General features: G+C 54.1%; 2 protein-coding genes across 2 annotated transcripts; both read left to right on the plus strand.

The window, feature by feature from the left end:
• Positions 1–6,033: 6,033 nt before the first annotated feature.
• On the plus strand, positions 6,034–11,183 carry NCLIV_018120 (conserved hypothetical protein; the record flags this gene model as incomplete). Its single annotated transcript, XM_003882005.1, has 8 exons — positions 6,034–6,267; positions 6,668–6,755; positions 7,030–7,197; positions 7,666–7,731; positions 8,294–8,466; positions 8,577–9,069; positions 9,251–9,926; positions 11,021–11,183. 8 exons carry the CDS (start codon positions 6,034–6,036, stop codon positions 11,181–11,183), a joined length of 2,061 nt encoding a protein of 686 aa, XP_003882054.1.
• A 749-nt stretch (positions 11,184–11,932) lies between these two features.
• Positions 11,933–12,931, plus strand: NCLIV_018130 (conserved hypothetical protein; the record flags this gene model as incomplete). Its single annotated transcript, XM_003882006.1, has 1 exon — positions 11,933–12,931. One exon carries the CDS (start codon positions 11,933–11,935, stop codon positions 12,929–12,931), a length of 999 nt encoding a protein of 332 aa, XP_003882055.1.
• Positions 12,932–13,500: the final 569 nt, after the last annotated feature.

The raw sequence follows: 13,500 nt of genomic DNA on the forward strand, positions 1-13,500 counted from the left end.
AATCGGGGCTTGACTTCTCGGAACCAGGTCAGACCCCCTTTCCGCCCCTGTAAAAGTGCCCAAGAAAGTGGACCAGGAAAACTTCGAACCTAGTCACGTTATGGAGGGAGATGGTGAGCCGCATGCAAACCGTCAGCTGCCGCTTGCGAAACAAACAACTCTTTAGTCAACGCGAGATCATGGAGGATGTCGCCTTCGTCTACTGCAGGTGATCTAGTGAAGCAGGGACTCGCCATGCCGATCGAGTGGTGGAAGCAGGAGACTGTGCGGTTGCTGCGAGTGATAATCTTTGGAAACGCAAAAGTGCTAGCTGCTTTGCTCTATTAAATTAGGGAATGTGTGAACACATTTCTCCAGCGGAAAATTCATGAATAGAAGTGCGAACTCGGAACACCAATGGCAGTGGTGGCGTGCGTTGCGAGAGACCGTGGTACCAACCTGACTCGAGAACGCGAGGACAGCAGTTGGTGGAAACCACGGTAAAGCCGCGTTATAAGTGTTCCTCTTAGTTCTCTCGCTGGCTCCAAGCGCCTGAGTAGCACAAGCGGGCGGCCCAGCGTCAGGAGGCGCGAGGTTCTCCTGCAGCCTGCCTTTGTTTGTTGTCGCTACCCGAAAGGAGCATTGCGGCGAAGGATGTTGAAAGGCGCTAGCCGTAGGACCACAGAAAGAAGAAAAGGATATTGACGAACCCCGCGACAAAGTCGTCATGCTGATAGGCACTGCCTCCCTGGGCCACATATAAAAACCAGTCGTGAGGTACGGTGACGCAAAGGTTGTTCCCGTCTCTGTTGCAGCTCCTGAGGGCTGTATCGCATGAAACTGAGTGCTGAGCCGTCGATAGCCACGCGGCGAAGGTGGAACTGAAGAGGAGTCGACCTTGACGCTCTGCAGGTGAGTTGTTGCCCTCCGCCGGATCTCCGATCTGCCTCGTCTGGAGACGTGGCTACACTCTAAACTGTCGGCCTGCATTGGCGGCTCTCGTTCCGCCACCAGTGTCATTGCTTGTGAAGCTGCGGCTAAAGAACTCGAAGAGGGGCAGTCGAGATCCACATTCATTTTTGCGGTGGAATACAGTGATGGACCAGCTCGGGGTAATTGCCTTGCATGTGGTAGCACCTTCGGTCCTCTGGCTTCAGCCAAAACGTGGTGTACGGCGTATGCAATTCTCACTGTGGTCGAATGGCTTCGAACGAGACCATGAAGAAACGCAGGTGAGGCTACGTTCCACCGAGTACAACAAGTCCGAAGAGGCCAAACGGCCTCTGCAAAATCCACGAACGCGAGAGACGACAGGATCCCTCATCCGGGCGCCCCGTCAGTTTTCCGATCATCAGGAAACGGCTGCCAACGTCCACAGGTGGAGGGAACTGGCTGAGACTTGCAGTCTGTCCAGTGCCCTCGGTGTATCGAGAGAGCAAAACGAATGCCGTACCAGTTTACCCTCGTGTGCCCTGGCACAGCCGAGTCGTAGAGGCATTGCGAATTTTCCCACGGGGTTGGTATACTGTGGCCATATAGAAGAACGATCCGCCATCTGCCCAGCACAGCTGGTGATCCGCTTCTGTGTGGTCAAATGGACTCGAGATTGTCGGGCTTCTGCTTTGGACAAATTGCCTAGCCACTCTACGTTGCGCCTCTTATTTGTGGATTCTGAGTATAAATGTGCTGAATGATCGAAACTGCTATAACGCCAGCATTTCAGGATAGCTCGTCTGAACCAACACTAATCGCAAGTGTCGACAACAATCAGGTTCAGCGATCCCACGTCTTAGTGGACTGAAGGATCCAGGTGTAACGTTCAAGTATTTTAGACTGCTGTACGTGATTCTCGAAGAATCTGTTCTGCCAGTTTGACGGTTACCGGACGCTACTCAAGGACCAGGCAGGGGAACGACGTAGGCACGTCGATCGCATCCCAGACAAAGAACGGAATTCTGACTCTATTTCTCTGGCCCTGGACTCATGGAAAATAGATATGAGAGAATAGTCGGACTTATATAGAGACGAGCTTCCAGCACGCATACTTTCCGCTTTCTCACTCGAAGGCAGCGAACCTGGTGAGGCGGTTCTCGGCCCTGGTACTTGCTCAGACACTCAAGGCGCCTTTTTGTCAGATCTTTACAAAATGAAAGAAATAGGGGAGATCGTGTTTATTGTCGTTTTTCGATACCTGTTGCTGAGATACGTGGAACGGATACGTTGTCACACAACTCGCATGCACCCAGAAAAAAAACTCCTGATGGGGCCAGTCTCTCGCGTAGGCGTTCTCTCAAAAATAGATTGCTTGTTTGCTGTGTTCTGTTGAAGTGAATCTTGCATTCATTTCTCCTTGGAACTGCACAACGGACACGTCTGAGGATGGTTTTCCTGCTGCCTTACAGCTGGCTACGGTTCGGGTTTGTTCACAGCGTTATACGGCGATGGCAGATGTTGGAAACTCCGGAGACGACAGCCACGGCTTTTCCCGATTAGCTTTGGAAGGCAACGTATAACCTTCCACCAAAAGAAGGTAGACGAGTGGAGTCTCTGCTGAACTGGTTTCCAGTAGTTCTGTGCATTGCTACAGCGATAACTGGTTACAAGGAATTCGGCATGGCAGCATGCGCCGCCTCGAACTGTCGCAGAAGTTTTATGGTACAGTTTTGAGAAGTCGCTTGGCCAATGTTCGTTTCGCCGGGAGAATCCGCCAGGCAAGTTCAGCGGCACACACTTATTCTGTCCCTCACATCCTATCCTCAAAGTGACAAAGTATCAGCAGAGAGGCGGATGAACTGTGTGGTTCACTGTCGTCACATACAGCGTGCTCTAGGTTTTGTACCGGAAGCTTCTGTTTTACGATGTTTGCCACAGCCTCTCACCAGCAAAGTGTCTGATAACGTGGTCTTCGTTTTGTTTCTAGATCGTGGTCTTTTTATTCGGCAAAGCGTGTGTCAACACGAACGTCCAGAGCCGGAGTCGAGAAACAGGAGCCGGCTCTCTCGTACTGTCAACTTTCTGCTCGCGCTGTAACTGCTCATCACGGCCCTTTTGTGGAGAGGATGAGAAAATGCGTCAAAAGCGGCACAAGATCAAGGCATGATTTAAGGGAAGAAAATGTTGATTGTGCAGTTGCTGTACATCGACATTGTTGGATCTTCGGAATGCTTGTTATATGCTACAATCTTTCGAGTGGCGGGCAATATTGCCATAGGCACCTGCCTATGTGATGCAGCGCACTCTGTCCGATGACAGGATCTGGGAGATTCTACGAACCACGATCCTGGAAAATCTGAACAGTGATAGACGCTTGAGGTAATCTGGACCACTTGAGTCAACCGTAATACCGTCTCCAAAGGAATCGAGTGGGCCTTCCCCGTATTCAGGTCGCCTCCCACAAGCCTTCCCCATCGACGATTTGGAAGGCATAAAATGGCAGTGTGGTACGTTGGGAGCCGCTCCCTAACGCGCCTTATAGGCCAGAAAGCCTCATTTGTGTTGCACCACGCAACACTGAAGTCGAAATGCTAGAACAGGCACTGGGCGTTGCTATGTTCAGATAACGAGATGAGTTTACAGCATCGTCCTGGCAACAACTCCCAGATGCCAATGTGCTGCACGGTCCATCTTTCGGACTCAGAGCTGCTATTATGTTTGAACCGCATTTTGAGTTCGCTTAAAACTGCCTAAATAGAAGTGTTTTTTGACACCCTTCGTAGCGGCCTGACTTTAATCTGTTCCTGTGGTGGACGTATGTCGCCCCCTCAGGCGATCTCAAGAGGCTGTGCTATCCGCCTTGAACTAACACCAGCAGCGGTCTACGTACTTTTCGCTTCCTGCTTGAGCTGTGGTGTACAACGCGCTAGCGCACATGCATTAATTCATGGCCTTTCAGAAAGGCATCTTCAATTGCATTGAGGGTTTTTCTTTTTTCTGACAAGTTGATCCCGCCAGCCAGTCCTTGCCTGGGGCAAGGGCCAGTGGTGGTGCTCCCGGCAAGAGCACACGATGAGCGTACCAGATCCCACTGCATTCCCCGTGAATGGCTGAATGGCTCCACCTTCAACATTTCAACGGTTTCACGAAGTTTCAGCCATTTTCCCGCTTGTCATTTTGACCGGTAAAGGAAGGGCCGGGAAGTCTGAGACATAATGGCATGGTCAGAGTCTGCGTTTACGGACGTACTGACACTCACACAAACTAAAGGAACTGAATTAGCAAAACGTGGGTGGGCGGCGAAGTTGCATGACTCCAGCAACCTCCAAAACACATGGCACTTTGTGGGTGCGGAGAAAATAGGGCAGGGCACTCAGCGGTGCCTTCAGGTACGCATTTGGCCCCTTCACGTGGCGATAAAAGGTTTACGACACGCGCTTAATCCCAAACTGAAGATACACTCTTCGATGCCCTTTTGGAAGCTGGCCTGCTGTAGTGAGAATTCTGTCCAGGAGAGGACGTGAGGGGACATGAGCGACAGGTGAGGCTGTGAAGTAACTGCGAATATCCGAATCCCCGTCGAATGCAGTATCTTTGCCCTCAACAAATGCTAGCCCTCCGCTCCATGCCCCGTTACGGATTCTGAAAGACTGTGCATCTCGACAGTGTACGACACAGATTCCCCCACACCATCTGCTCAAAAACGTGAGGGTGCAGTTTGAGCGGCCGCAATCCGTTGTTTTACTACGGTTCGTCCTAGCTGCCGGCAACTCGGTTCTCGGGCACCAGGTTCTCTGGGCCTTGCGGGCGGTGCGGGTCAACCTCAAACGGCGGCTAGCCCATGCGACGCCATTGACACAGTTCCGTAGTAAACCTAGAAGACGGACAATTTTTTTTCGATATAAAATCTGGTGCAGAACTTTTCTATCGCTCCTCATTTGATTCGTTTTCGTCAGAAAGTAGAGCGCGGCTTTGCTCAACGCACATCCGTCAGTGTCTTGGCCAGACACAAGGCGGGCAGGGTGCCCTTCAGGTCGATCACACCGCGCCGTTTCGTGGTCGAAAGAGCAGAAGTCGAAGCACCGGGAGTCTCTGCCAACATCACGCTGTAGAACTTTTTCCATACTTACCGTTGGAGGCATTCCTAGTGTGGGACGGCCTAGTTTTGCGATTGACTAATTAATCCGCGCGCCAGTAGAGCTGACGTGTCGGCCAAAGGCAGAGTCCCGCGGAACCCTCCGTCCGGTCAGCAGTTGCCGACGCGCATTTGTCCACTCCACTGGGTGCTTGGAAAAGAACACCGCAAGCCTACAAGATGATGCGACTCTTAGCCTTTTCACGTCTACCCTCCCTGCTTGTCGTCGGAATCCTTTTCGTCCTGGATAACTTCGAATACAGCCGAGGGCTAGCCTCAGCACTCCAGTCCGAGCAGCAACATGCGGGTAAGAGATTGACCACCAAGCAACGCGTATTCCTGCGAAGGAAACTCTCCGCCACTGTGTGTTTGTGCACTGACTATTTCCTAGGCGAACTATCAGATGAAGCTCTCAAGGGTCTTGGCTTCCCTGATCGGACACCCACCGTGACAGATTCATGGACGGCCCCAGTCTCATTTCCACGAAGTGCAGAAAGCCTCTGGGTATCCTCCAGTGCATTGTCATTGCCTCTCGATGTCAAGTGTGCATATCTGTGAGCTTCAAAAGTTGGGGGGAAAAGTGGAGCTGAAGAAAGGAGCATGAACCGCTTCTCCTTTGACCTGCCTGGGTCCCGAGGCTTCCTCGTGTGTGGGCGTCACCTTCACGTGCGTTCGCGCCTTCGGCCAAAGTAAGCTCATAACTGGCTTACGAGTCCCAGTTCGCATGAAGTGCGAAGAAACTTGTCAGGGCGAGAGAGGGGAGGCAAGCCGATTGGGCCCCTATGTTGTCAAAATGCACGCTGTCCCGCCCCTACCGGACTGGAGAAAATATGTTTTCACGATTCCCCGCGAGAGTTTTCCTTGCAGGTCCCACCAATGGAAATTCTACGACTCAGACAGTAAAGATCCATAAAACGCTCCTAGACTCTGCAGCGCCTGTAGCCTCGCTTTTGTCGCATGCATCAACGTCTTCGCTCGAGGGCGACATGGACCTCAGCCCTTCCTTCGCAGAAAATGGAGGCCAAGCCGACGACAACTCTAACACAGAAAACAACCGCGGTTCAGGAGCGGACTCTCCCAGCCCCTCCGACGCCCCAAAGGCAGGTGAAAGTGCCAGCGGCGCCACTGAATCCGCGGGAACAGGTGGAGAGCCTACGGGCCGGAGACGGAGAGCGCTCCGGAACCTCTTCAGCCGATTCAGTGGATGCACGTTCTGCGGAGTAAGGGACACTTTAGGGGAAAACCGGGAACCATTCGTTTCATCTATTCTCGGAGGGGTTAGACCGAGATCCTATCCGAGATGATATCTTTCCCTCGACCTGATGTGCGTGTCTAAAGGGACACCTTTTCCAGCATCTCTTTCCTACAAGCTGCCATCGCATAAGCAAACACCGTTTTGATAACGATGACCAGGCAGTGTTCCATGGCTTCCGAGGATAGCACTGTACAGTCAACGCCTCCGTCGCCGGAGGTGCGCGACCTTTTCAGACCGCTTGATACGCATGCGCGACCAGTTTAGGCCTGGGTAATACCTAAAATTGCTTTGTGAAACAAACCGCACCTGAACGGTTAATGAGGAAATTCCATGTTCTGGAGTCAACTGTTGTATTTATTACACAGCGTATGCGGGGACGAGCAGCCGCTGGAGACGCAGCAGCGCAGCTAGGAGAGGCCGTCTTGACTGCTCTCGAAGGCGGAGCATTCGACCGTAAGTGGGAGAGCGACGAGTGACGCGTTCAAATCCGACAGGGACTTCCCACTTTTTATCTACATATATATCCAGTAAACAAGCCACTGCAAGCTACAGTTTCAACGTTGCGTCCGTTTCTCTTTGAGAAACGACTTCAATTGTTTGAGCGCGAAAAAGCGAGCATCTGGCTCGGAGCAATCGTCAAACGGGTCGCACCTGCCGAAGAGACACGCGCGCGGATCTTCCTGTGGTGACCTCGCGCTTCGTTTTCTTGCGCTTATGTGCTGTTCAGAGGATCTTCTTGGCTGCATCAAGATTGCCCCTGACATGTTCTTCCCGCTGGCAGCCACGTGCCGCAGCTTGAAAGTTTTGGAGCTCAAGGCATCCATCTGCATCAACAGGCGGAAGAATCTTGCTGATGTTTTGACGGCGCACCGCGAGCTATACCCAGACTCCATAGGTACACTTTGGCATCCTGATGGCAAAGCAGGTGTCTGCTGGTGGGATGGCCCGAGTTGAAAGAAGTAGCTGACCTCAGTAAAACTCAGCCGCAGTTCACGTTTTGTGAGAATTGGCCCAAACGTACGGCGCAGGGGATTTCCGGAGCTTTCGGTCTCAGATCCCCGTGTGTACAGTTGGATCCTTCAACAGGAATAGGACACTGGTACAGCGAACATCGCCGCTTTGCAGATCCACTTACACCGCGCAGATGGTTTATGCATAGGATTTCCTGCATCATCACACACCGCCGCGTATGACCTTGCGCTTCAGAACTGACATAACACTCGCCGCGCCCAGTGGGTGGGTTGTTATTTGGGTATGTAGTATCGTCTTCCTGATCATACGTATCGGCATTCCACAAGCATCTTACATCGAATATGGTAGATTAGCCCCCGCGCTCCTCGCCCTGTTTGTCGCTTGTGCTCAGGGTTCATCAGAAACCTTGTTCTCCCTGTATCCCATCCCGCTTTTGTTCTCGGCCGTGAATCGCCACGTAAGTACGAGCTCATTTTCGGCAGAATCTGCTTATTCACAAACAGAGTGTGAGTGTTTCCGTGCACTCCTGTCCCTGTCTCTCGAGTTTCCTTGCACCACTCGCGTGGCCTGATCATCTCGCTGCCTCCCCATTTGTCTCCGCATGCTCTTCCCAAAATGCCGGGAAAAGGGAAGTGATTCAGCGCTTCACGGCGTGCTGCCCGGACTGCTGTCTTTAAAACAGGGAGGGAATTCGGGTGCGGCCTCACATGGAGATAGGCATGTTTTGTTGTTTATTTTGTGCCTAGTTCTGTCACTTAAAGGTGTGCTGTGGCTTTGTCAAACCCCCCTTGGGTTCAACACACGCTCCATGACCGCCTCTCAGCTGTATATCGATCTCAGCAGGTGTAACCCCACAGAAGCTCGGCAGGCACGTTTCTGCTTCAGTGCATTAGGCAGCGCGTAATTGGGAGGCCACACACCATCGAGTGCTGGTCCGTAGATCGGCAAGGGGATCCACCTTCGGACATGGAGCTGTCGATGCTCTCGCCCTCGATTGTTTTTCTGTTTCTTCAATCCAGAATCCGAGTTGGACATCGAGGCATTTGCGTTGCTGGTCAAGAATGCCGTCGAGAAGCGTCCAATCACACCAGGCACATACTCGATCTTTGACGACGCGTCAAATCGGAGTTGCGTCGCCACACAGATGACCCACAAGTTGAAGGATTGCCCCCTGAAGGCCAGCGAAAAGAAGGTGAGGTTCTCAAGCAGATGTCTCTGTTCGATTCCTGCTTTCCCCGTGTTGCTGCGACGCTTTGGTCTCCCGGCACTTCCCGTGTTCTTTTTGCTGCTTTTCCATCTCAGTCCTGGAGGTTGGGCCAGCTCGCTGCCGCGCTGTATCCTCCGCACGCCGACGCCCTGGACCTTCGACTCCTCTTATCCGTCCTTGATCTGTCGGACTGCAAACGGCGCTGGGAGAAACGACCCGTCATCCTTGTCCAAGTACCCGGACGCGAAAAGCCTGTCGAGGTACCCAAGAAACTGGCGACGCATCTTCTCTTATCTGCCGTCATCTCTCGGGCCTACAGCGCAAACGAAAGCGACGGAATGCGTTGCCGTAGGGACGGCGAACTGACGTCGAAGCATGAAGTCTCTTGCAGACGGCTGAAGCAAGTCAATCAAATGCGAAGGATTGTGCAGGCAATATTCGAGAGCGTCCTCAGCGACGATTTGTCTGAAGCTCAAACCATCGCCGGAACCTTCGCCGAGGAATGGCGTACCTCTCGCGTTGACGATAGCATGATTGAGAGGGTGAACAAGTTCGTTGTTGGCCACGCCTTTGCAGACATCTATGCCTGTAAGTTTGGAAAGAAACGGGACGGGCGCCCGAATTCGTACATCCAGTTGTAACGCGTCTGATCTTGCCAAGAGACAACACTGGCGCTTTCGGCTTTCTGCGGCGAACTCAGCCGATGGTGCCTGGCCTCGCGGAAAAACATCTTGTTTTCTGCATGTTTTCTCTTTGACTCCATGTGCAGTTCTGGAAGAGAAGCTGGAGAGTCGAGGAACGCGCATGTTACGGTTCCTCATCAGGATGAAGTTAACAAAGTTCCTCACCTGGTATGTCGCAAGGCTCGTGAGCAAACTGTCCAACCCGACCCGACCTGAGGCCGCAGCTGTCTCGCCCCACAGTGACAGAGGTATCCCCAATGAGGTGTTGAACGCAGCGTCAATAGCTTCTGCTGCACATCTCGCTTGTGGGGGGTTTGAGAACTGGGTTCAGAAGTTTGCGCAGGAGCTTGTTTTCCGAGTTCTCAAGAGGCATGCGTCTACGCAAAAAACCCCGGAAAAGGCCAGAACTGCTTTTATCGAGAAAGTGGGCGCTTCAGACTTTGATTCGGAAATAGGAAGCGAGGCACCCAAGGCGGCGTCCCACGACAACGGAAGAGCTGCAGCGTCTCCCACTGAGTCAGCCAGTTCTTTCCTCGGGGTAAATGGCGAGAATTCACCTGAAGTCGAAACAGAACCTCAAGAGACAATGGGAACGCCTCTCACAACGAGTCTCGCATCCGGGGTATTGGCAGTGGACAAGGTGATTTCCTCCTCGAAGATCCGACGAAGCATTGCACAGCTCTTAACCGTTCTCATTGTGATCACGCTTGCGGCAGATTTCACATTGCCCGACTGGTTCCCAGGCAGCCCGGTGAAACGTGTGTACGTGCCACGAGTAACTTACGTCTGATGAAACGCCCCGATTGAACCCAGGGCCGAATGAGGTTCTTGGACATCTAGGCAGAGTATAGTCGCTCTCGCCGAGGCGGTCCACACTACTCGACTGAGCTTCGGGGAAAATGTTGGTGCCCACATGCAACAAGGAAGTGACCGCTTTTGCACGTCCCACCATTCGTAACCGATTGCAGATTTACCAGTGAATGGCGCGCCAGGGGGAGCAGCGTTCTGCTCCAAATTGAACACAATTTCAGAATTTTCCGGGGGCACGCGGGAGTGCGTTCACAGGGAATCTCGAACGCGGGGTGCACTTCCGCAGTTCACCGTTCTGTGTGTCAGTGATGCAAACCCCAAAAGTTCGGCTCGTGTGTGGAAATGCCGAATCTTCAATGCGGTTATGTGGTCTTGGCATGATGGCACAAGGACCGTCAGCGGCCTCGGCAGCAGTGACACACGTGCTGCCTGTTGGAAGCACTGCGTTGTGTACCTCCCCCGGCATAGCTGACCAGCTCCTGACGGGAGAGATTCCCGCAGTTTGGTAGAAGAGTTCAATGTGCGGCGTCACGAGACTTGTTTGTCAGATCTTGCGCGTCTGCCATGTAGTATCAGCAACACTGGTGACGCCTTACATTGGGGTTGGGAACGGCCCGCACACGTAGTCAGTTGACGCCACAAACTCGGAGACATTCCCTCCACTGCAACGGGACAGCACCGCCGCCAAACAAAGCTGGAATTCTATCCATGTGTAGAGCTGGATGGGCGTCGGTGTGTTCGAATCTACCCCCAACTCCTGTTGGCGTCAGGTGACGGTGCGCCGGCGGCTCGACGAGGAATATGCGACGAATCGAAGCGCAAGGCGAGGCTTTCCCGTTCTGGGCAACCTTTTTCGCCACGCTACTGCATGGTTGGTTTCTGGGTGCCTTAGCAAACAGGAAAACTGCAAGGAACGCTGAACCGAGCGTAAAAGCCGTACAGACGGCTGTACGATCGTTCTTCCCCTAATCTGATTGCGTGTGGTCCTTTGCAGGCCGTGCTGTTCCCCAGCCTCGATACTCTCTGCCTGTTTTGCCTGTACACAGCTTTATGAGCATACAAGGCCGCGAGGATTTCAAACCTCACCAATTCGGGAGACTTGGACAGCCTGGTTCTTTCCAGCAGTATACCATGGATCGTAAAAAAACAGCGCAGGCCATAAATGGGAATGGGGTAGCCGCAGGTTTTCTGGGTACCGTGGTGAGTTGACTTACATTCTCGAGACGAGAAAACCGCCACACATCAACTGTCTGCTGGGAACTTTTCTTTGACTTATTTTGCAGTTTGTCAGCGCCCGAGCCGAAGGACGGTGCGAGGACGGGGCCCAGCAGCGTTACAGCTGCATGCACGGGATTTACGCGGCCGACGAAAAACACATCTGCGGCCGGAACAAAAGGGCTGCAAATCGATGTTTTTCCTCCGGCCTTTTCTCTGAGCCTCTTGGCACATAAAGTTTGTGTGGATGCTTCCTTCGGGCGACTCGGCGGCTGCACTCGTTTCGGTTTTCGGTTTTGCCCAGGTTTTTTCCGCGCTGTGTGCGTGTCTGGTGCTGTTGCGGCGGTTTCACTTCTTCGCCAGTTCTTCCTGAACCGGCGGTGTGCGCGGCAATGCCTGTCCAACGCTAAGCGCCGTGATCGTTTTCTTGCATCACATGCAGCCGTTCTGTGTCGCTCAGGGATGTGCAAAGTTTCCTCGTCCCAGGCAGACCCTCACAAAATGTGCGCTTTCCACTTTCGGGTGCATCGCTGCCTCTCCTCATAACCACCTGCCACAACCGCCCGCAACACAGGTCGATTTCCTCAGAACAGGAATTGGGATTACTTTAGGCAACTCGTGCTCCGAGCGCGTGGGCTCTGGTGCCTGCTCAGGTGGCGAGTTCCTTTTCCGTCTCGTTTTCTGTTTCTCTGTGTCTCTCTGTCGTCCCCTGCCCCGTGTCTCCGTTTGCCTCCCACAAAACCATGGGCGAACAGAGACGCCTGCTTTCAGGCGCTGAGGGGTTTTCCGGTTTCCACCGGGACCGGAAGGCTGTGCAGTTCCGCAAAGCCCCGGCCGAGTCTCTGTCAGCCGGAGAGCCTCGCGGCGTGCAGCAGCGAAACCTCGGCGCAAGTTTGTTTGCCGCGCGAAGGCGCTCCGCTGCGGCGCGGCGCGTGCTGCGCCTCGTGAACACGTCTCTGTTGGTTTTTTCCACGCTTTGTGCAGCGTTCGCCGCTTCTGCCTTGTCCGACTCCAGTTCGTCTTCCTGCAGCCCCTCGTCCTTTTCGCCTCTCCTTTCCGGCCGCGTCACCGTGCCGCCTCAGCTCCTCGTTGGCCTGCGCATTTCTGTCAACGGCGACTTCCTCTCCATTTCCCCGTCTTCCTCGGGGGACTTTGCTCTCCCGTGTCTCCCTGTGGGCTCGTACGTGATTCAACCCTCGCATCCGCTACTCGTCTTCCCCTCCTACCTCCTCACTGTCTCTTCCGAGTCTGGAGCAGCCAAAAAACACGCTTCGCGGCGCGTGAGCGTGTACCTCCTCGGCGAGAGCTTTCGGCCGCTCACCCCCGACTCTCCTCTCCCTTTGCCTCTTCGCGTAGCCCCGGCCTCGGGCCCTCCTGCCTATTTCGTCGTCAAACCTCCATTCAGCCTCCTGTTTCTTCTTCAACAGCCTCTCCTCCTCGTCGCCGCCGCCTGCTTCGGGCTCATGTGGTGTCTCCCCAAACTCCAGCAGTACCAGGAAGAGGAGAGACAGCAGCGTCTCCTCGCCCACGAGCACCAGCAGGCGCTGCGTGCGGGCCAAGACGCCAGACCCGCGGGCTCCACGGTCGCGAGAAGAGCCTCACCTGCCGGCAGCGAGGCGGCGAATTTCTTCGCAGGCCCCACGGGAGACGCAGGAAGGCTGTGCCCAGACGACGAAGACATACCCGCTTTCCTGAAGGCGCTGGGCGCGCTGCGAGGCGAAAGGTGTGCGCAGAGGCGCTGAGGACGAAGGATCCTGTCGAGCGTTTGCGGCCTCACCCGGTCCCCCAAAACAGACGAGGAAGAGCACGGCGCGTCTCACCCGCTCCAAAAATCCAAGAGAAGAAACATGCAAGGCTCTGTGAGAAGGGCCTCGCAGTGCACAAAACGGATGCCTACGACGGTGTGCCGTCGCCTCGTCCCTGCTCTGTGAACTGGCCGTCAGAGCCAAGGGGAAACGCCCCGGGCGTGTGAGAGGCGCGCGAGGGTCGGCACACACACACACCACTCGGAGAGTGTTTTCTTTCCCGGAGACGAAAGCAGCCACCGAATCCGGTGCCGTATGCGCGGCAGACCCTGACACAGCCAACAATGCGCGTGCATGCACCGCAGGTGAAAAAAAGGACACGAGAGGCTGCGTGGAAAGTCGGAGGAGAAGGAGACCAAAGATACAGGACTGAGAGGACCGAAGGGATGATCCGTACAGCACAGGGGTTTCGGACGGTCCAAGCGTTTGTGCTCTGTTTTTTTGCTACCTCTCGTAAGGCTTCTTGGTTTCGCACTGGCAATCCATATGATCCTAATTCTGCTAGT

Source organism: Neospora caninum, chromosome VI, assembly GCF_000208865.1.
Source record: "Neospora caninum Liverpool complete genome, chromosome VI".
NCBI classification, from domain to species: domain Eukaryota; phylum Apicomplexa; class Conoidasida; order Eucoccidiorida; family Sarcocystidae; genus Neospora; species Neospora caninum.